At 36.6% G+C, this 23,029-nt stretch overlaps 1 protein-coding gene across 18 annotated transcripts in view; it reads right to left on the bottom strand.

Annotated features, from left to right (window-relative positions):
• The window catches only part of LOC121734175 (tropomyosin-2), a 38,250-nt gene extending 15,221 nt beyond the window's left edge, over positions 1-23,029 (bottom strand). For 4 of the 18 annotated variants that reach the window (XM_042124631.1, XM_042124632.1, XM_042124634.1 and 1 more), the window contains exons 1-3: positions 22,925-23,029; positions 13,315-13,466; positions 10,926-11,051 (exon numbers count right to left, since the gene is read on the bottom strand). In XM_042124631.1, the coding sequence (XP_041980565.1) occupies positions 10,926-11,051; positions 13,315-13,428 (240 nt within the window). In that variant the 5' untranslated portion in view covers positions 13,429-13,466; positions 22,925-23,029. Of the gene's footprint in view, positions 1-14; positions 497-10,925; positions 11,052-13,314; positions 13,467-18,420; positions 18,423-22,920 lie in introns of those variants that run through there. The other 14 variants (XM_042124627.1, XM_042124630.1, XM_042124633.1 and 11 more) reach the window with 10 other exon arrangements.

The following is a 23,029-nucleotide window of genomic DNA, read 5'->3' as shown; positions in this document are numbered from 1 at the left end:
CAACACATTCTTACTTCTTCTCGTCGCATTATCTCCACTTGTAAACGTTTGTGGTATTCTTCGCATTCATCCTTATATTTTTCCATTTCCTCTTTTGTCTGTCGCATTTTCTTCTTCAACACATCCAAAATGGTACCTTGCTGCATGTTCGCCGTCATTTTGCACACTTATAATGTATTCGGAGGTCTAAAAGCTAAAACTAAATACACCTTCGTCCCGCACGCGAATATGCCAACTGACTGGCCCGCTCGTTACTGCTTTGTAATTCGTATCGCAGACACCTCAGCACGAAACACAGCCGGCGAATAAAATGGCCGCCGAGACGATGCAACGTTATCAACACTAATGACGTTCACTCGACGCTATGGTCACTCGCACACGAACAAACGCTCAATTAAATGCAGGACGATTACGAGGATATTTAAATAGATCTTATTTTAATTCAACAAATGACGAATACTGTAAAATATTTTATCAGGAATGTAGCACGAGTAATAAATGTCAGCTAGACCCGTGTGGCGCCTGCTAGCTCCACCTATCGACTGCGCGTGGGACCTCTACGCCACAATGGGTACCAAAGTACATCCTGTGGGGTCAATACAACCTTTTCACAAAAAACACTCAAAATTGGGATTGGTGATATGGTTCACAGACTATTTACAATGGGACGAAACGGAAGTATATCAATCGCTATTATTATAGGCCAACAAGTGTTTAAATAGTGTAAATAGTTAGACATGGTAATAAAATTTAAACTTTTTGGGTCTGTATCACATGTAAACAACAAAAAAGGTTAAGAAACTAATAATTCTTCTAAAGTGTTGTTTTAATTTGGTGTCCAAAATAGTAAAAATACATTTTAATGCCCTAAAAGAATATATAAAAAGCGCCATCTATGTGACGCTAGCTGAACTGCAACCTCTCGAGGATGTTGACATAGAAACAGACGAGGATGACACATCTTCGCCTGAGCATCCAAAATTCAAGAATGCATGACGTAATTTAGAAAGTATGTATACCTGTTCTTCAGTCCGTTAATTTGACTACCCAATAGGAGTAATGCAGAACCATACCGAAACATTAGGCCACATTAACGCAAGAAACGTTAACATTAAAGTAGCAATTTTTGGCAGAATTAAAACCGAAAGTCAATTAAAGTTGTAATAGGAAACGATTAACTTTCATTGCTTCCGTTCTGCAGTTTGCTCTATATGCGTTATGAATTTAAATACACACAGTTTTTAAAGATTACGGCATGGGAATTACAAATTGTCATTTTTGATACCACCCAGAAAAAAATGCAATCTATGAAATATCATTCCTGTCGGTTCTACATTTCATTAATCTACATTCTGAGTACTGTCTACCTAATGAATTAGCCAGATGTATCCAGATTCTTCTTATTTTGGAGTACCTACTGACTGGCCAATAAAAAGAGATCCAATAAATGGCGGGCCAAATTAAGGGTACTATAAGTTTATTATAATACTATTCTATGGAGAAGATGAAAAACTTATTATACACAATAGGTATGATTTTTTTGTTAACTACAGTTTCCAGGTGTAATGGTCCAGAAAAATGCACTTAGATTTTATCTACTGTAATAAACCATTTTAATTACTCAATAAAAGTTAAAACAATCATTAGTTTAACTACTGACTTGATAAATATTCAATCTACTTCAGTTATCGTAAGCTATTTGGGCCACCGTTGTACCTAAAATAAGATTCCAATAGGAATCAATACACGTATGTCGGACATCCTATATATTATGTCATGATTCAGTTCTTATTAAGAGTTCGATGACTTCAATAACAAAAGACACTGGACTAAAGAGTTTGTTGTTTTATTCAAAGAATAAGAGTTTTTCAATATTTGAAGAGTGTTTCTTACTTTAAAACCAAGATTTTGAGGCTATGTTTTGTCTGATGATATAAAACTTCGTCGTGGGCATCGCAGACACAATAGATTTTCAAGGATTAAGTTTAAATTTCACTAACGTTATAAATGTTTAAATTATTACTTTTTTTTGTGTGCCTTTTCTTATATTGATGCAAAGAGCTAAAGAGATATTTAATGGACCAACAACTTTACAAATTACAAGCCTAGGTAGTATTGACACTTATTATTTGATTTCTCATTTAACTTAAAACAAGTTCATTAGGCTAAACAATCTTAGACCATAATCCTATAATCCCTATGGAGTATGGTGCCTCTACTTTCCATGGCTTTTTGGTTATTGCAACTTCGTTATTTTTTCCGCTTTGCTTGAGAGAGCTTAATTGTAAGTTTTTCGTATCCTAAGATACGTTTAGCTTGTCTCTCGAGCTGTCAGAGATTACTAAAGGGTTTTTGTATTTTGCTACTGATATCGATTCTTACTAACAAGAGTCGCAGTGAGGAACGTGTAGTGGCCCAATAAGCCTAACTAGGGAAGAATGGACAATCATACGCTGTATATGTACGTACAAACTATATCTATAGGGTTCAGTCGAGTGCTATCACAGATGTTATCACGCGGCATTGACCTTAATAGAGGCAGCCTTGCTCTACCTCTTGTCATATTTTAACCGCATATTTCATGACTTGTAAATTGTACAATACCATATACTGTCAATGAGGTAGATTCATTGGCAGTTGGCTGAACCATGTAATTTGGTCGGTTATGCCAAGCTCACCGGACAGAATATGAAGACTGACATTGACTTGACACAAACGACTTAATTAAGGGCTGTTTTACACGTATTAAGTTGATAAGTAGTTAACTACATTTTAACTTAATTTTAAGTTATTTATTGCATGTAAACACAAAATTTAGCCCATCGATCGTGGAATAACGAGACACAATAGCTTATCTATTGTGATCGCGGCCGGATGCGGCCGCTTAGGGCTTCATGAATTAGTAGCAAGTAGCAAGTTAAAATTTAGTTAAGTACTAAACAAGGAAATTAGAAATTTGACTATTTTCTATTATGTTTGCAGGCGGGGCTTGTTACTTGAGACATTTCGGGCAGGCACTTCAAATTAAGTTAAAAGTTTGTTACTACTTATCTACTTAATACGTGTAAACCAGCTATAAACGATAAACGAAGACCTGCCTATGAACCAATTTCTCTGATGGTACATGCTTTAATATTTTATTTTTTTAAGATCGATGGTACATGGTATGGACTATGATCTCTATGTGATATAGCTGAAGAAATCAGTCAGCTTTAGACAATGTGTGAATTGTGATGACTGATGCTATGTTGATTTAAAAAAAACGTGCTTTTTTTATCAGAAAGTCGTAGTAATTTCGAAATAGATTTATCGATTCCATCAAAGTTACATTTACTATTCAGTATGACTGAAATGTTTTCACATTTTAAAGGCTAGTGAGAACAAGACAAAGTCGGATTAAGCGTAGCTGAGAAACACGTAACTTAATTAGCATAAGTATTTAATGATCGTGTTTGCGGCTGCTAGACATACTTAGGTGGGAGTAATATTCGCTTTGAAGGGTAAATATTAATTAAATAAATTATGTGCGCAAACTACTTACAAGGAAACTACTATCGTAAATTAATAAATGCTAACTATTAACATTCAAATTATCGCTCTTTGGTCTGCTTTACAGTTTACTAGATTTTACTTTACCTGGATCTTGCAGCGACTTCATTGCGCCGAAAATCGAAATTAAATTATCGCGCCGTAATTTTTGCACCTCTTTTTTGTCCTTTCCCGGCGGGGCTAAAATGGTCGCTTAGGTGAATCATACAATGAATCATTTACGATTCATTTTTAAACTTCTCGTAACGTTTTACTTCATTATTGTAACAGAACTAATCATACCTACTTTATTATATTATTATATTGTTTTTTTCATATCTAGCTGTTGCCCGCGACTTCGTCCGCGTGGACTTTAGTTTATAGCGCGCGGTGTCAACAAAATTTGTGTCAAATTTAAAAACTTTTTAAAACCCTGGTAAGTGGTACCCCTCTTAGGGCCCCGCTACACCGGAATGGCAGCGCTGAAAGTGTCGCCTCGCCGCTGCCATTCCGGTGTAGCGCGGCCCTTAATTAATCAAAATACCCAAAAACAGCTGTGCAGTGTGCACATAATCTATACTAATATTACAAATGCGAAAGTATCTCTGTCTGTCTGTCTGTCAGTCTCGCTTTCACGCCAAACGCCAAAACTACCGAACCGATTGTAATGTAATTTTGTATACAGATAGTCTAAAGCCTGAGAAAGGACATAGGCTACTTTTTTACTGGAAAAAAGGGTTGTAAGGAGGTAAAAATGCGTAAATTTGTTCAAATTAAGTTAGTTCCAAAAATTCATAATAGATGGCGCCGTGAGTCTCGCTGAGATCGCGCTGACGCTTGCTCAAAAGTATTTCTATAAGAGGTGGTATCATCTTACATTTAAGTTTCGATTTTTTTCGATTGTTATATCTATTCCACGGTATTAATTAACTCAGTACTTTATCTGTGCAGTGACGTAACCTTAAACCTATCAATGATAAATAGTTTATGGGTAAAGTTGTGTAATTGGGGGGCTAAATAAGCTTTAAAATTTGGCATAAAATATAAAGTTTAATATAAAAAAATGAAATACTTATTGTGTGCACACTGTACAGCTGTATTGATTTAAGGGATACCAGGGTTTTTTTATAAAAGCTTTTGACACCAATTTTGTTGACATCGCGCGCTATAAACTGAAGTCCACGCGGACGAAGTCGCGGGCAACAGCTAGTCATAAATAAATGTAGAAACAAAACCGGTCATGTTCGTTTTTATTTTTTTTCAGAATGGCAATAGTTTCAATTATGAATCTGCTAATGAATTGAATTGCCGTTGACGTAGGACGTTATTTTACAAAATTAGATGAATCACCGACGATATTGCTCGTAATATCGTCGCTGAATTTATTGAGACGAATTTCTAAAAGTTACCATTTTAGCCCCGCGGGACTCTCGATTATCTCCAAAGCAAAATAGTTTCAGAGGTTTGAACGTTGTTACCTCTTCACGCCCAAGCCAGTAGCCACTGAACCGATTTTGCAGAAATTTTGTATGAAGATACTTTTTAGCACCGGGAAAAGACATAGGATACTTTTCGTCCCGGAAAATGTACAGTTCCCGCGCGATAAACGAATTTTAGCGTAAGGGTGAAGCTAAACAAGCGTAATTTTGTGAGTCGTGACTCGTGAGTCGTGAGTCGCAGAATTTCTGCCGCGTAAATATCTTTTTATACAAATCATGACTCACAAAATTACGCTCGTGTGAATCAAACAGGACTTTTGTATGAAACTGAATGCAGCAGAATTTCTGCCAGCCGAAGTTCTGCGACTCACAACTCACAAAATTACGCTCGTTTGGCTTCACCCTAACGGAGTTGCGGGCGTCGTCTAGTAGGTAATAGCCAATAGGATAACAGACGGGCAGATTTTTACAATATGACAAGTATGTCAAAATCTGCTCGGGGATTACAAAGGCAACTTGTTATTTACCTCTCTAACCGCCGTACTCAGAGACATTTAATTATGATTAACCTTCAATTTAATGAAGACTGACAGATAATGTATGGGGCTCATGTCAAAATTTTAAATTAATTACAATTAAGTAATTAATGTTCCACTTTGAGTGCGGCAGTAAATCTTGGTGCGTTTAATTTAAACTGAAATAGAACATTGAAGAAATAATGAGCTCTATCAGCAAACGAACATACACGTATAATATCAATTAAACAAATTGGTGCCGGGAGATTATGATCACAAAATATCACGCACGGAGACTCCTCCATGCGACTAAGATCACGTTCCGTCTACATTCTTACGAAAATATTGTATACCTAGTCGTACATGCTTCAATAATATGATCAACATTTAAATGACGAATGATACCTATTATATTGGATAGTTACCATGATTTCTGAAGGTACGACCTTTTGTTTTTTTTTAATAGTATCGACCAGACTTCTTTTAATTCAGATATTTATTAGTCAAGATTACTCTATGGAAGCTTTTTTTAAAATTAAAAGGGTAGCATAGGAGTTGAACCTAAGCCTACACTACGGACTACCTAACTTTCAAATTATCATAAAATTTTATTCAGTGCTTGTTACATGAAAGATAAACATCATACTCAGAAACTGAGATAAATTACCTATAATAATATGAAAGTCATGTAGAATAAAATACTATTACAACTACTAAGTACTACCTCATACTACCTGCTTTCATTACAGGTCAAGCATAAAATTATTAGGTCTCCCATTGCATTACAAGATAATATCTTTAACTTCCAGCTTTCTACTTTTTCTGTAGTATTTTCACTGAGTATTTTAGTTATGAATTTAGGAGGAATTGTGCTTATCTTAAATCAAAACTACATTATGGTAATAATTGTAGTTATTAGCGCATGGGAAAAATTCATGGTATGCAGTCAATAGGTTTAGCTTTCTATGTTACAAAGATTATTTTATTAGAGGATCAGATTTTTCAAGATCAAGGCTTTTGTTTAGACTTTAGAGTTTAGATGCCTGATTAAACCATCAATCCCCCAAGCGGCAGCCAGCTGCGACATAACAATTGAAAATCTATTGTGTCTGCGATACCCACGATGGAGGTGCTGCCTTAGTTGTGACATCGGGAATTTATTGACATAAAATTATTTAGTTTTAACATTAAATTTATGTATGTATGTGCCATAGGTATGTGCCAAGTGTGATAACTACATGCAGTTATGTATGTGTAATATGGTGTAATTTAGGAAGATAACTAAAGCATTGTACAGAAATGCAAATTAAAAACTTGATAAGTGATAACATTAAATATGTTTACTTTGAATTATGTAACCTAATATTTAAATATAAACTCTAAAATTCCCAAAAAAAAGTAAAAGGATTCTCAAATCGTGTTGAATGCTTATCAAGGTTCTGTCAAAATCCTTTATAGCATCAACAGGCGCCCCCCCCTGTCCCTACCTGGGTACGCCCATGCAGTAAGGGACTTTAGGGACTTTACAAATTAAGTGTTATGCAAAAATATGAAAGAAAATGAATAACTAAATAACTAAATTTCTCCTTCTATAACAATAAGAAAAAATCTTACATGATTGCTTGCAGATAGAACTGGTACTGGATTAATTTTAGATTATTTTGCTCAAAGAGTTGTGTGCTAAGACAAATTGATCAGGAAGGAAACTTATATTGCTGTATAGCAATTATAAATTTAGTGTGAAATGCAATTAAATCCATACTTAATATAAAATTAATGTAAAATGTGTTAAATCATTCTGTAAAGGTGGCAGATAGGTATTCGGAATATACTGCTAAATCCATTTTGGCGTTTGGCAACAATAGTTTTTACAACAGAAAAATCTATGGTGGACAGTCAGACAGATATTTGTTTATTATACAATAAACAAATACCTGTCTGAACAATGTTACCGACATCTAGTTTTATAAAACTGTGCACATGAACAAACTGCTAACTGAGTCACTGCGAACAGTTAATTGACCTTGGACAACCGCATAGTTTTGAAATTGAATTTTGTCTACAAACACAATTACCTGTCGCCGACAAAAATTTCAAACATACATTTGCATAGTTTCCTAATCTCATAATTATATTATCACATTGTGCTGAAATTCTCTTAGGGTCAATTTATAATAGAGCAGAGTCGAAGTGCAGCGAAGCGAATTCCCAAAAACTGTACTAGCTAAGAAAATTCAACCTTAACTCCAGAACGTAACGCACAAATTACTGCTGCGAGATTAACCAGCGTTGGTCAAGAGCATGCGCGCGAATTCGCGCAGAGGCGCCCGACGCGCGCGTGACTTTTAAAATTCTCAGATGTAATGTGTGTGTTAATGCTTTAGAGTTAAGGTTGGATTTGCTATGTTCAGTTTGATACTTTGCTTCAATGCGCTTCGACTCTGCGCTAATATAAATTGACCCTTAGTTGAATTCTTGTGAATACCTATACTAATTTTTACTATGTCCTGGCTATAACTCAAACTTAATGAAAACTTTGTAAAACCAGTGCTATGATCAGAAATCTCTGAAAGATCTCAGAAATACTTAACAAAGTTAACATAACCATCAATGAAAAGCAATACCTAGACAGTTGACACTTTCATATACAATATAAGTACAGTAATATTTCAAATAAATTATATTGCAATCAATTATTATTTATTAAGAAACTTAGTAGTTTTATAGGACATCTGAAGCTGTAAGCATCAAAACATATTTTTTAAATAAAACTGAGTCTAATAAGAAATCTTAATATAGCTAAATAATGAAATAAACTATACAGTAGTTATTGCCTCATTATACAATGTAAAATACAAAAATTAATTAAAATTTCAGTAAAGAATACTAAGCATGCACAATGTACATAATTATTTCTAACAATGTTTCATAGCTAATTAGTGGGCCAAGTTTTGAATAATATTGCTCAAAAGTAAACTACTTAATTAGATCAGTATTTGCTTATCAACACCGCACTGAAACTTAGGAGATGAAGATAAGGATGTTCTTATTAGATATTATCTCATAGGAAGATTCTGTTTATTGATTGATATATACTATTATTATTATAAAAAATATAAAATTGTATGGTTATTTTTCGTTAATTAAATAATTTTCAAGATATTTTCAAAGAGGAGCGGTGAGTGCGACATCTAGCGGCGACAATCCAAGTCGCCCACGTAAACAATTCCCAGTAAATGTCAATGGCTCAGCTGATCGCCACGCGCCGAATTCCCACAATAAAGAAATTTTCCGAAGGGAACGAGAATAAAATGAACTATTTTTAAACGCGCGTTTAGCCCCCGCCTGCCCGTCATACACACGCTCGCAGGAAAAGAATAGAATAGGACGTTACCCTTTTTAACGCCGTGTTCTTTATGTTCTGCAACTCGTTCTTGATGATGGAAAACTTCATCATCGTGTCGGAAGAAAATATGGAGCTGCCGAAAGCTAGGCCGGGGTAGTCGGCGCATCTTCTGCGTCTGTTCTCCCTGGCCGCAAGGACTTCCGTGCGTTCGCTGGGGCACCGCAGCTTGGCGAGCTCCGCCGTCTCCGGGTCCTCGTCGGAGGCATCCGTAGGAGCCACGGCGACCTCCGCGCCGTCCCCCGCCGACCGCTCCTCGTGGAACGAGAAGTCGTCGTCGGACGTGCCGTTCGACTCCGAGTCATTTTTGTCAGTCTGTTCGTTTACATTCGAGTTCGTATTTGGAATAGAAAGTGCATCGTCACTGCTCGTCCTTGCCACTTCTTGAGATTCACTAGCACTAACACAAGGCACAACATCGTCAATTTGACTGTCTAAGGTCACTTTCTTGGACGGAGAGGAGTTCGGAGTCGAGCCGGGGCCGGGGGCGGGGACGCGGTCGCCCCTCAGCCGCGGGTGGTGTTGATGCCCCCTACGCCTCACGGGGGTGCGCCCGTGGGCGTGGGGCGCGGGCGCGGACATCACTGTACGGCACCGCGCACTCCGACCGGCAGCGCAGAGCGCGCCGCCATGTTGACTGACAATTTCTCAAAAACAAACGTCAAACGTGGCGCTGCATTCGCGCGTCTAACGCCATCTATTGTTTACTTTGAGAACTGAAAGTTAACTGCTTTACCGTCATAACAGTCATTGTTTTTACCCATTGATCTGGAGGCGGCAAAGACGAATGTAGACGAAAATAGTTTAATTTTATTTACTTATTTTTCATACCCACGAGTATTATTAAATTAATATTGATTTTTAATCGACATCAAAAGAATTAATACGTAAGATATACCACGGATTGATTTTGTATAAACACGCGAGTAACCATGTGCATGTCGATGAGGCACACCCGGTTCTAATTATAACGAAACACTGGGCAGCGAGCCCATATTCGGTGTCAGAGGTTATAAATAAGCCTGTACGCGAAACACCGGCCAGCAAAACCCCCTACAGTGATTTCTAGAGAATATTATGACGAAACGCGCACGTCTACTTTACTCGCTTTAATTAGTTAACTTGTCATTAATCGCACTTTTTATTATAAATATTTTGTTCTTTAAACATAAAATACATCTATTTTAGGAAACTCTTACAGGTAATAAATTAATGTATTTTTTAAGCACCTACTTATAATTCATAAAGGTTTAGAACCATTCAAGAAATTAAAAATATTAGGAGTAAGTAGGTATATATTTACTTAATATTGATAGTACATTAATGTTGTTTTCCCGAATTCTAATATGTCCTCTAAGGGTTTGCATCTACCTCACATTCTCTGCAACACCCTAAGGTTTGGCTGGAAGATAATGCCACGAGGCATTAAGCCCGCCTTTGTACAGAAACGTGCAAAAGTTTTAAATAAATAAATAAATAAATAAATATTATGTATGTAAGTATTTAAATATCGATATTTAATCCATAAGATACAAGCAGATTACCGCATTTTTAGTTTGACAGATACATTTTGAGTATAGGTACCTATTGTACTTTTAATCCTTTACAGATCACTGGCAGAATGTTGCTAAAAAGCGATTGTTTGCCATTAATAAAAGAAGAAGAAGAATCCTTTACAGAATCATCAATCATATACCTCAGTAGTTACTCATCGCAAATCCTTCCGTAACATGTAACTTATGGCCCCATATTGAGAGCTATTCCTAAGAGTTTCATGATGTTCTGGTGGCTGGATAGGGAGTTTTATGGTCGGTGGAAACGTTATAGAGACCTCTAACACTCAGAATCATAAGGTACAATAACAGACGATGAAATGCAGTGCAGGGCATAATCGTGTATACTCTACAATAATGTCAATTGCGTGAAGTACCACTATCGTTGTTGTAATCGCGCATTCTGTGTCTGCTATAGCTGCCCAGTTAAAAAAAAAGTATGTTTAATTATTGTCCATAATGGCGGGAAAAAAAAGTAGGTACGTACGTTCTGGAGCGACTTCTCCTTCTCTTCAAGCTTGGCGTTGACCTGCATGAGAGCCTCCTGGGTCTGGTCCAGGTCGTTCTCAATGGTCTGGATCTTCTTCTGCAGCGCTCTGGCTTCCTCCTCGGCCTGTCACAATAAATACTTTTTTATTATCTAAGATTATTATTGTCAAAGCATTAAAAATGGTATTGTTTGTTTTGTTTCGGTTTGATAGTTAACCCAGTAGTTAATTATTTCTTTGTTTAAGATAGGACGCCAATGTCATTATAAGACCACGTTGCGATTGATTTTGATACCCTTGAATAGCCTATAGATTACTCGTAGTACTCAGCTGACTATACCTAAGTATTTTTTACGAAAATCAATATAACAAACCGTTACTGCACTTATGTTAATATCACTTAAGTTTTTACTGTTTTGGTAAAACATGATAAAAACAATAAAACAGTAACTCAGCCTTGTACTCAAACTAAATACATATATAACAACACATGTTTTTACTGGTTTCAATTGCGATGGTGGCCTTCTTATATTATAATTATCTGCTAAAATAAATGATAATAAGGTCGAAAAACTTTTATCGAGACCTCAAAAATGTACACAAGTTGTCCTTTTTTTTAATAATAATTACGTTTAATTAATTAGCAAAAATGAATGTTATAAGCAAGTAGAAAAACAAAGAAATATTACCTAGAGAATCAGCCATTTTAAAACGTGCCTACGTATTTTTTTTAAATTGATGTTTTTTGAACGGGCAAAAACAAATGGCAAACATTTTCCTATCCAATATACCTTGCTAAAATTTTTTCTACAAATTTTTTAATAAAATCAACAAAAGAAGAGACTAGATATTTTAATGATTGTCTTATTAGAGAAAAAGTAAGTAGAGACTTATTTCCGCACTCAGAGTGAAACATTAATAACTTAATTGTAATTAATTCAAAATTTTGGCATTAGCCCCATACATTATATTCTGTCAATCTCCTTATTAAATTGAAGGTTAATGGTAATTAAATGTCTCTGAGTACGGCGGTTATTCAGTAAGTAGATTCGCAGCTATTTTATAATATTTAATATAAGCGTGTGGATTCTATGAAGCAAAAGGCAATAACGCTTAACACCTAACCCGAGAATCGTATTACATGAGTAATTCAACTTTTATTACACTCCACTTTCGCTGATCTAATTACAGCAGGGCATTAAAGTAGTATTTACTGATTTAAATCCAATCAACCAGAAATGTTGACGGTTTTATAGTAAGTATTTAAATTGATGGCAACTCAACAATATTTAAGGCTCGTGGCATAGTCTCGCAATATATTTGAATACCTAAACCTTAAACTCTGTAAATTGTTATTTGAAGAGACGAGTACCAAAAATGCTGGGGGGTGTGCCAAAACCTTTTCGTTTTCACTTCGTTATAGAATCGCCGATAAAAATGTATGGAATTGACATACCTAAGCGTTTGTTAATATTATGACGTTGACGTTCGACTCGTCTTATGTCAATTCCATACATTTTGATCGGCGATTCTTTAACGAAGCGAATACGAAAAAGTTTCGGCTAAATGGCCGGGTTTCAATTATAGATAGACCGTACTATTATAGCAGACGTTAGCTGCAGGTATTATAAAATGTACACTGATATAATGCTAAGGTTCAAATCTGTCCAGCATTCATTGGATCCAATGTTTACAATATCCAGTGATAGTGCCGCTAGCACGGCATCATCACGGCTCCAAGAACTTACTGTGTAAATAGGACGCCTTAGGGTCAATTTCGACCGCATGCGAAGCGTAGATGAAGAAATGCATCTATGCGTCGCGTTGCAGTCTGATGCATTTCTAAAGTATGGATTTGACGGATTTGCAAGACGTCTCACGTCTCAAGAAATGCATCTACGCGTCGCGTTCCGTCTGATGCATTTCTTTTGTATGAATTTGACGGATTTGCAAGATATCTTACGAGTCACGTCTCAAGAAATGCATCTACGCGTCGCGTTGCAATCTGAATTGACCCGTAGACAGCACAAGCAAAAGATGTCGAGACATTACGGTTGTCGTTATTTGCCGTCGCTGCGGTCATGCTAAAACCTATAGTGACACAGATGCTCTTCAAGTGCCAAGTTTCCTAGGTTTTTTTGACATGAGTTTAAGTATTTAAGAGCGTATTTGATTGGTGAATATTTTGACGGTAGCCAATCCCAGCCGCTAACAAATAGAATATAGATCCTGACCTCAGAAACTGGGCAAAAGACATTATGTTAATTCAGCTACATCGCCTGCATCTTCTAGAACAGTTATTCTCAAAGTGGTCTACCGGATCCAGCCAAACTATGTGATCTATAAATAAAAGTGTTTGGGAACCTCTGTTCTAGAATATTCTGTTACCTTCTCAGCGCGCAGGTTGGCGTCCTTGGCCTGCTGCTCGCACATGGCGGCGCGGTCCAGCGCGTTGTCCTTCTCCAGCTTCATCGCCTGCATCTTCTTCTTGATCGCGTCCATGGTGGCGGCTTGTTGCTTCTGTGCTCCGGGTACAAAAACTGCAGGCAAAATGCATTATCAGTAAATGGCGAAACACTTGGACCATATGATTAAGAATTGGTTTCGCTTCAGAGCAACCAGTGATGTACCTACTAACTATACCAATCTAATCTATGAGTTAGATGAACGGAACAGCTTAAGACAAGAGGATTTGAGAAGGAAGAAAGGAAAATTTCTCTGTTAATGCTGGGGCTAGCTGCTTTTGTCACCTTTATGTCTGCCGTATTTAACTGCATTCTTACACGAGACCGCTACATTGAGAACCAAACAGGATTGGCCAATCGCATAATTAAAAGTAACAGACGGCTTTACTTTGTGACCTTAGTAAACTAAATAGCCTATTTAGATCCCATGGTATGCAGTCCTATTTAAAATAGGACTGCGTACCTTGGGATCATACTGTTCCCCTTAAGAGTATACGTCAAGGGCGAGAGAAATTGAAAATAGGTATATGACAATGTATTGCTGTCTCACCAATCTCAAGTCTCCCACCGCAGAGCGCGATAGAGACAACACGACAAAAGTTCTAATAAAAGAACAGAAAATCTTCGATTCGTTGTCCGCTGATTCCTTCTCCAAAACTTAACCGATTTAAGTACTTTTTTCATTAAGAATTAAAGCAAAGCTTAATCTGTGTTTCTATGTTTTTTTTTTTTTGTATATTTTAGCCTGTTTTGTTTTCTGGGTGTTTGAACACAGAGGAAAATCTGGCCATTTTTTTGGCTTTTTGGAAGTTCTTATCCTTTTTAATAATAAAATTATGAAAAAAAAGAAAACATAGGGACATGCTAATAGTGGCCATAGATATTGAGTAAAAAAATCATAACTCTACCGGCATTATCCAGGGAGGAAACAGGGGACAACGTTTGTATGGAAAAACGGCGGTGTGGACTCCTCTTAATTTGCCGCTAATGGCCTGTATTCACTTTCATTAGTACAAGTGCAAGTGACTAGTAATTGAGGCAGTGGAGTGTAGGTATGTAGTGCAAGTGGTGTCCAATTCATATTTAGTGATAATTTAGTGGCTCTATTTAGTAAATTCAGTAGTAGCTGTCAACCAGCGATTGTTTTTTTGTCAACCAGCGAGTACGGCCGAACATCGAGACGCGAGCTTGCAATTGCAAGAAGTACTCAAAGAAGTATTAAATGCGGTGCTGTCTGAAACGGGAACTCTTTTGAAAGCTTTTGTACTTTTAATATAATATAATAATAATATCATATCTATGGACGCTTCACACCACGTCAGTCTGGCCCCGTGCTAAGTACCTGAAGGACTTTTGTTACGGGTACCAGACAACGGAAATATAATTATACTAGACTAGATGACGGCCGCAACTCCGTTGCGCCAAAACTCGTTTATCGCGCGGGAACCGTACATTTTCCCGGGATAAAAAGTATCCAATGTCCTTTCCCGTGACTCAAAGTAGGTATATCCATACTAAATTTGAGCAAAATTGGTTTAACGGTTTGGGCGTGAAGTGGTAACAGACAGACATACAGATAGACAGAATATACATAGACAGACAGACACACTTTCGCATTTATAATATTAGTATGGATAGGTATACAATATACCTACATATTATATTGTTTAAGATTTTTATTATACTATATTATACCTACACTTAATATATTCATACACATCCAGTCTCCAGACCCGGGAACATTGAAAACTTTTTGTTCCGTCGGCGGGATTCGAACCCGCGGCTTGAGCTGCCACACTTTTGTATTAGCTTCATGCACTCAACTAATTGAGCCGCAGAGGTCGTCTCTTTATTTTGATAAATTAAAAACTTTCTTTAAATTGAAAGAAGAAATAAATTAGGTATAGTGATAATTATAATTAATTAGCCCCCACTATTTCCATTGTCTCCAGAATGAATTCAAAATTGATCAAAAAATTCAAAAATGATCCATCTTATTTACTGGACCAAGAGCCTGTGACCGCCAGGCCTTCCTCAGTTTCGGAAACCTGCATTTCAACATTCTGAAAACATTTGCTTCAAATTTATTCAGGAATAAAACAATGTTTTTTTTTTTTTTGTTTATCTGAAGGTCTACCTGATCTTTGAGAAAAAATAAAGCTCAATTTCATAGCTGGCAGGCACGCTGCGAATGAAGGGAGGAAGGGCGCGCGGGACACGGGTACTCGCACTTGCACTCGCAAAAAATAGAACACGCTTTTAATCACGTTACTACGCAGCTGACTAATCACTTGCACTGATTAGTCGTTGTCCACACTTACTTTCTCCTAATCACTAATGACCCGCACTAGTTACCTGCACTTAATCACTAATCAAAGTGAATACAGTTCTAATCACGTTTTTTTTGCACTTACTACTAATGAAAGTGAATACGGGCCTTAAGGGGGAGCCCGTAGCTTAGTGACAAATTAAGCACAACTGCGAATTCCCATCGCAATATCATTTTTATTATGCGTTTTGTCACGGCTATAATTGCGATGAGTATTGATCTAAGGACTGATTTGGTCAACTGAAATTTGAGTTTTTTGGACCATTGAGACGAAATCTACGAGACTATAATAACTGAATCTATCAGGAATGTGGAAATTAGTTTAATGTAGCTAATGTCCGGACTGTAGTCGGATGTTCGTTGTTTATAGAACCTAGGGCAATGCACTACTGACGCTGGGGGATCTAAGAGCGCACTTGAGTTTTCTATCCACGTGTGCTTCCATTTTGGTCACGATGGAGAGTTCTAGAGGCATATTATGCGTTTCCGATTTGGAAGTCGTCTTTATATTTTATAGCTTTTTAATAAGGATCTGAGCTGTTAAGACCATGCTTATAGGGCATATAGGCCCAACTCCCAAGTAAGTGCCAGCGGGGCTAAAATGGTCGCTTTGGAGAATCATAATACAGGGTGTAACAAAACTAAGTGATAATACTTTAGGGCGTGTACGTGTTTCTCGTAGAGAGTTCACTGTGAAAGTGGCAGCGCTGAAAGACCAAAATTTTTTTTCACTTTTGTATGGGGAAACTTGTGACGCTCGGGCCCTTGCCCATACAAAAGTGAAAAAAAAATTTCGTCTTTCAGAGCTGCTACTTTCACAGTGAACTCTCTACTAGGAACACGTACACACCCTAAAGTATTATCACTTATTTTTGTTACACACTGTATATTGAATCATAATATGATTCATTTTTAAACTCTACTTTGCGCGCAATTCATATAGTGATTCGCTCCGATTAATGATTGGTCGCCGCGCGCGAGCGCCGCGCGAGAGACCAATCATTAATGTAAGCGAATCACTATATGAATTGCATGCAAAGTGGAGTTTATAAGTGATTCGCTTCGATTAATGATTGGTCTCCGCGCGCGAGCGCCGCTTGCGGGACCAATCATTAATCTAAGCGAATCACTATATGAATTGCAGACGCACTTTTAACAATAATATTAGTATGGAAGTATGGATTTTATTCCAAATATTTGTAGAAAATTTTAACTACCTTTGTAGCAAATATTTTAATAATTTAAAGCACTGAACCAAATAGAATTAAGTAGGTACATTTTAGTAGATAACTAACTATAAGTGCACTGGCTGAAGTTAGACTTTAATCGCGAAAAAAGTTAAATATAAAATATTCAAATACCTTGAATTATTTTACGGTAATATTTAAAATAAAACTTTACTTTAATACTGTTATTTATTACGTACATGCTAATAAATTATTTTTATTAGATAAGTACTGAAAATAATAAAACACAACAATAGCTAAAAGTTTTTGTACTATTGACGATATAATAAAGGGGGTTGATGCAAAACACTAACTAGGAAGCTTAGAAAAAATCTCAAAGCAAATTAACTCTACGTAAAACGCTTAGTACAAAAGATTTTAACGCCATATCAGTCGCGTCGCGCGCCGAGTTGTTGAAAAATTAATTGATTGATTTTTTTATTCATTCCTCGATTTATCATTTATCCATCCTAAACAATATGATAAATAAATAATTAATTAGTGTCTAGGTACCGTATATTCAAAACGCTGGGTGCTCGTTTTGTTTGCGAAATATTATGACAATAAAATATATATTTTATATTTAAAGTATTTTATTGTAACCTAGCTAACCTAACCTGGTTTTTTTTTTTTGGTTTGTTTTGACGCTCAGGGGAAACCCATCATGGGTGCCCCGGGTTGGGGATGTGCCTCAGTTAGCTGAAGCACCCCGGGGGTATGTGGGACTCTTACCCACTAAAACCACCTGCGGTTTGCCTTCAGCCGTATACGGAGGGATGTCCTGGATCTGTCTAACACAGGACTAACCTAACCTAACCTAAAATATCTAGGCCTTTACATCCGTTGTGGATGATTTATACAGTATTTTTCAGAGCGAAATAACCACTCTTCAAATACTGTAGTGCCTGGGACAAGATTTTTAAATGTCCGTATTGGTTGCCCAAGCGCATACGGCATTCTCGCATCATAGTCGGCCTAGTCCAGAGGAAGGAACTAGTCAATACGTCTGGGACCAACTATGTGCGGGTTTCCTCACGATGTTTTCCTTCACCGTACGAGCGTCCGTATTATGTACTTGAGATCAGAAAATGTCTCATAGGTACACGTCTCCACCTGGGTTCGAACCTGCACCCTCTAAGAGTGTGAACCAAAGGTCTATCCATTAGGCCACGGACGCTCCTAACCTAACCTAACCTATATATTATCTAATAATGTTTATTCCACTTACGAATACAATACCTATAACAAAGATGTTTTGGCCGGCAAAGGCAATCAAAAACTGAATTTACCAATTTACTCTTGCACTAGGTATACCTAATGCAAGAGTAAATTGGTAAATTATATGACGACGCGCTTTTGCCCGCGGCTTTGCTCGCGTTAAGTATTATTATATACAAACTTTCTATCTCTATTTGAACCCCATGGGGTTAGAATTTATCAAAATCCTTTCTTAGCCTGATGCCTACGTCATAACATCTACATGCATGCATGCCTGCCAAATTTCAGCCCGATCCGTCCAGTGGTTTGGGCTGTGCATTGATAGATCACTATGTCAATCAAGTCAGTCACCTTTGAGTTTTATATATACTAGCCAGCCGACAGATCATGATTAATATTGAATAATAATAAAAATAATTATTGATATTTAACTCAACCCAATAACGCTTAACCCTCCCCATTTATCAATTTCTCGGATTTTAATTGGAAACATTCAAATTTCTTCTTTAACAGTTACTTTAACCCTGTTATTATCTGGACTATTAGGCCCCTTACCCCACCGTGATTGTTATGATTGATGGGAACATTCTAGCCCCAATGTTGATCATTGTGAGCATTCTCTCACGCCATCCATACTAGAATTAAGTCAATAAGTCAGATTGCAATTATCTACGAATGCGGCTTCTATGCTGATGAGTTCAGAGATTTGTTGGTGCAGTGGGTCAATAGAGGTGGAAGGTTATTAAACAGGAGTTTTAACCAGAGTGCAGGAGAGCTGGCGATATTATGTAGGTATATACTTACTAATTCATCAAGTATACGTAAGTACCATATACATAGATATCTATAGGTAGATTCCTTAAGCTTAGTTACATTAATAAAATAATTTTAACGTGGGAGAGTCATGCTTCGGCACGAATGGGCCGGCTCGACCGGAGAAATACCACGTTCTCAAAAAAAACCGGCGCGAACCATCGCTTGCGCTGTGTTTCGCCGAGTGAGTGAGTTTACCGGAGGCCCAATTCCCTATCCTATTCCCTTCCGTACACTCCCCTATTACCCTATTCCCTCTTAAAAGGCCGGCAATGCACCTGCAGCTCTTCTGATGCTACAAGTGTCCATGGGCGACGGAAGTTGCTTTCCATCAGGTGACCCGTTTGCTCGTTTGCCCCCTTATTTCATAAAAAAAGTCATATTATAAATGCGGAAACTTTTCTGTCAGCATTCTGTCTGTCCGTCCGTATGTCTGTCTGTTACCTCTTTACGTCCAAACCGCTAAACCGATTTTGCTAAAATTTGCTATGGAGACACTTTGAGTCCCAGAAAATCAATTAATTATACTTTGGGCACATGAATTACTGCTAATGTAAATATTAACTACGTCCTCGAAAAACTAAGGTTTGATCTTTTTCACCACGCTAAATGCCTCGTCATGCTATGTGTACAGTATTATGTAGGTACCTAATCTATGTGCATAGCAATAATAATAATTTTGAAAGAAGAATTTAGTACTCGTACCAAGTACCAACAATGTCCTTTTGTGTAACTGTCACCTATATCACAGTGCGGGAGAAGTCGGAATTGTGGAAACAGGTTGCAGTTCGATGACCGGTGTTGGTCCTGACTCCAACATACTTCCCTGCTGATTCACAATTGATTCATAACATTGGATTGCTAAAAATCGCTGACTCAGAAGTCTTGAATCTAGATTATGAAGAATGGACTTGTCAAATAAGCTTAATAGAGTACAGGCCCATGTCGAAAATGGATAGGTCATATGAACCACCTGTAGTGTTAGCACGGCGACCAGCGGAAATGCGAAAGTATGGACAAACTGTGGAAATAAACCTAAGGCCGTTCCGATCTTTTTCGTTCCGAAAAATTCAATTAAAATGCCACTTTATGACACACTATAGTATATGTAGGATATTATTTGAATTTTTAGAACTATAGTCTGTCATAAAGTGGCTTTTTAATTGAATTATTCGGAACTAAAAAAGATCGGAACGGCACCTTAAGTTTATCTCCACAGTTTGTGACTATAGTCTGTCATAAAGTGGCATTTTAATTGAATTTTTCGGAACGAAAAAAGATCGGAACGGCACCTTAGGTTTATTTCCACAGTTTGTCCATACTTTCGCATTTCCGCTGGTCGCCGTGCTAACACTACTGGTGACGTATATAGGACGATATTAGAGCATAATATAAAATAATAAGATTTAGCACTATGCCGTCACTTGTAAGCTGTCCAACTGAGTGCTGGTGAGAATTCAAAAGTGCATGTAGGGCATGTACATTTTGGTCATATGATTCTGTGCGGCATTTTTACCATTGATAGGCACATGAAAAATAATAAGAAAATAAGAAGTTTATTAAGATATTTTCAATATATAGATATATTATAGTTTTTAACTTATTGTAAAAGACAAGTTCGGACAATGAATCGAACTTTGTTCTTCCTTGTTAACTATTCTTCCTATAATTTGTCTTCCTTCTTCGTGCCATTCATAAAAATAAATGCAACTTTTCGGTCCGACGCGCTCATTGGCATAGGTTTTAGGCATGTCTTAGCGAAGTGCGAACACGACCAAACTTTTTTATTGAAAAATAATACATATACTTATTCTATTATTATTCCATTTATGAATTTAAATTTTAAATCAAACATTAACCAATCCGCAAAGAATATTGCAATTTTCATTTAACCAATAGGTAATAATTATTATTATCTGTACAAGAGGAGGACAAAGTAACGTAAAATGAAAATTTAAATTAATATAGACGTGGCATTATATCGATGCAAATAACAGGGCCCCATTTTTAAGTTGTTTTGGGGTCATTTTGGAATTTGAGATATTGATGTAGAATGTAGGTGGCTAATTTGCTTTCATGCATAGGTAGCCGGTAGGCTAACCTAATATGTTTCTTAATTTTGAACTATTAGTAGCTAGGAAGTACGTTTTACTATTATTAATTTACAATATGAGTTAGTGTGTCAATGTTATGCCCTATCAGAAACATGTGATATTGTAAATATGCGAAGAACAAAGGTAAAACATTTAAACAATGGAAGTTCCGTTGAAACTGACACAGCCTTACGTGATAAACTCAACAAGTATGTATGTATTTCAAAAGCACATATTGATCATGATTCATGACAATATTAAATACATAGTTCGTTGTGAGACGAGTTGTTTTACATGTAATGCCTCTCCATGCTCATGATGGACAAACACAGGCGATTTCGAAAGTGTTGATTATTAAGTATAATTAATAATTATAACTAATTATAAAGTTTACATATTCTGTGATCGCCAATGATCAATGACAATGTGTTCGCCCATGATCGTAGTCAATTGTGCGTGCTATTAAAATCTATAGACGGATAGACAGATTTGCTATCATGGTCACAATCATGGTTAACCATCATTGTCCAATATCATGAGGAGCCTTAAGTTTATGTACGAGAACGACACTAAATGTATATTAAAGTAGGTAAGTACGTAAAAGTGTGTAAAAGTTAATAATAGTAATAAAATAAAAAACCTAGGCTTAGCTAAGTATTCGGTCCAAGAATAATAATAATAATATTTAAATATGATTAATAGATTCTCGGTAGTGTCATGTAGTGTGTACCTACTGAAAATTTTTGACATCAATGCAAAAGCGTGTAAACCAAAAAATAAAATTTCTGTTTCTCACTTTTAAGCCTGTGGCTTTTGAAAAATGATTAAATTTTACTCTACTATTTCTATTAATAATTATTATACTTTGAACAAGACAATTAAAGTAAGTTAATTAATTCCAAATATTATATTTTTTAACGCGACAATTTTATCATAGCCGGTTAACCGTTGTTTATAGTTTTAGTTATAAACTATAAAAATATAATAACTTGCTTGCACACTACACAGTGCACACAATGTCAGATGATAAATGCGTAGACTTTCGTAGAACTATGTACTAATTTCTTTTCAAAGGATAGGTGATAGAAATGTCCAGCTATAACAAATAATGATAATACCACATCCTTGATTAATAAATAATCAGCAAGTTTAGCATTTATGTCCAAAATCAGGTTCTTGATATAAAAAATAACTGCTGACACCTACGTGTTAACACCTAGGTAAGTTAACACCTAAAATCTTTATAAGAATTATTATTATCATTAAAATATGAGATTTACAAAATAAAAAGCATCTTGTTACTAATTTAAAAATAGTAAAAAATCTGGGCTGAACATAAAAATTTAGCACATGCGTCCATTGCCTAAAACTCCCGCGCTGTTTCGCTATTGGTGGCAAGGTGCCAAAAACGCGGGAAATTCTGACACACAGCAATCCTATTGGCCATTAAAACTGAAACCGAGCACCGCGATATTTAAAAATAGAAACAGGGGGCCGATTACAAAATACTGGCGCGTATCCCGTTCGAATAGAGGACGACATAAATAAGTTATACTTATTAACTGTTCATAACTTGAAATGTCTTCTTTTACATTTAATTAATTTACTAACTGTTTATGATTAAACTTAAATGTTTGTCTCTACAGTCTATTTCATTCCAAGACACCAAACATTCGATTGAGTGTTTAAAATATTTTATTAAAAAACGCCAACATTTTTTGCAAAAAGCCCCCTCGATTTTTTTTAATTTTTCCACGTTCATTGGAATCTTAACTAGCTACTTACCTGTCAACTTATTACAACACTTTTATAAAAAAATATAAACACTACACAACACTACACTGGGATACTTACATGTCGAGTCGACGCGTGCTGTGGTGCGACTGATGCGCGATGCTCGAGCGCGGCGGGTGTCGCCTTACGGCCGCGTAAGGAGATGGAAACCACCCCGATTCGACT

This window comes from Aricia agestis, chromosome 15 (genome assembly GCF_905147365.1).
Source record: "Aricia agestis chromosome 15, ilAriAges1.1, whole genome shotgun sequence".
Classification (NCBI taxonomy): domain Eukaryota; kingdom Metazoa; phylum Arthropoda; class Insecta; order Lepidoptera; family Lycaenidae; genus Aricia; species Aricia agestis.
Note: the sequence above shows the minus strand (reverse complement) of the source record. Positions and strands in the feature narration are given on the sequence as shown.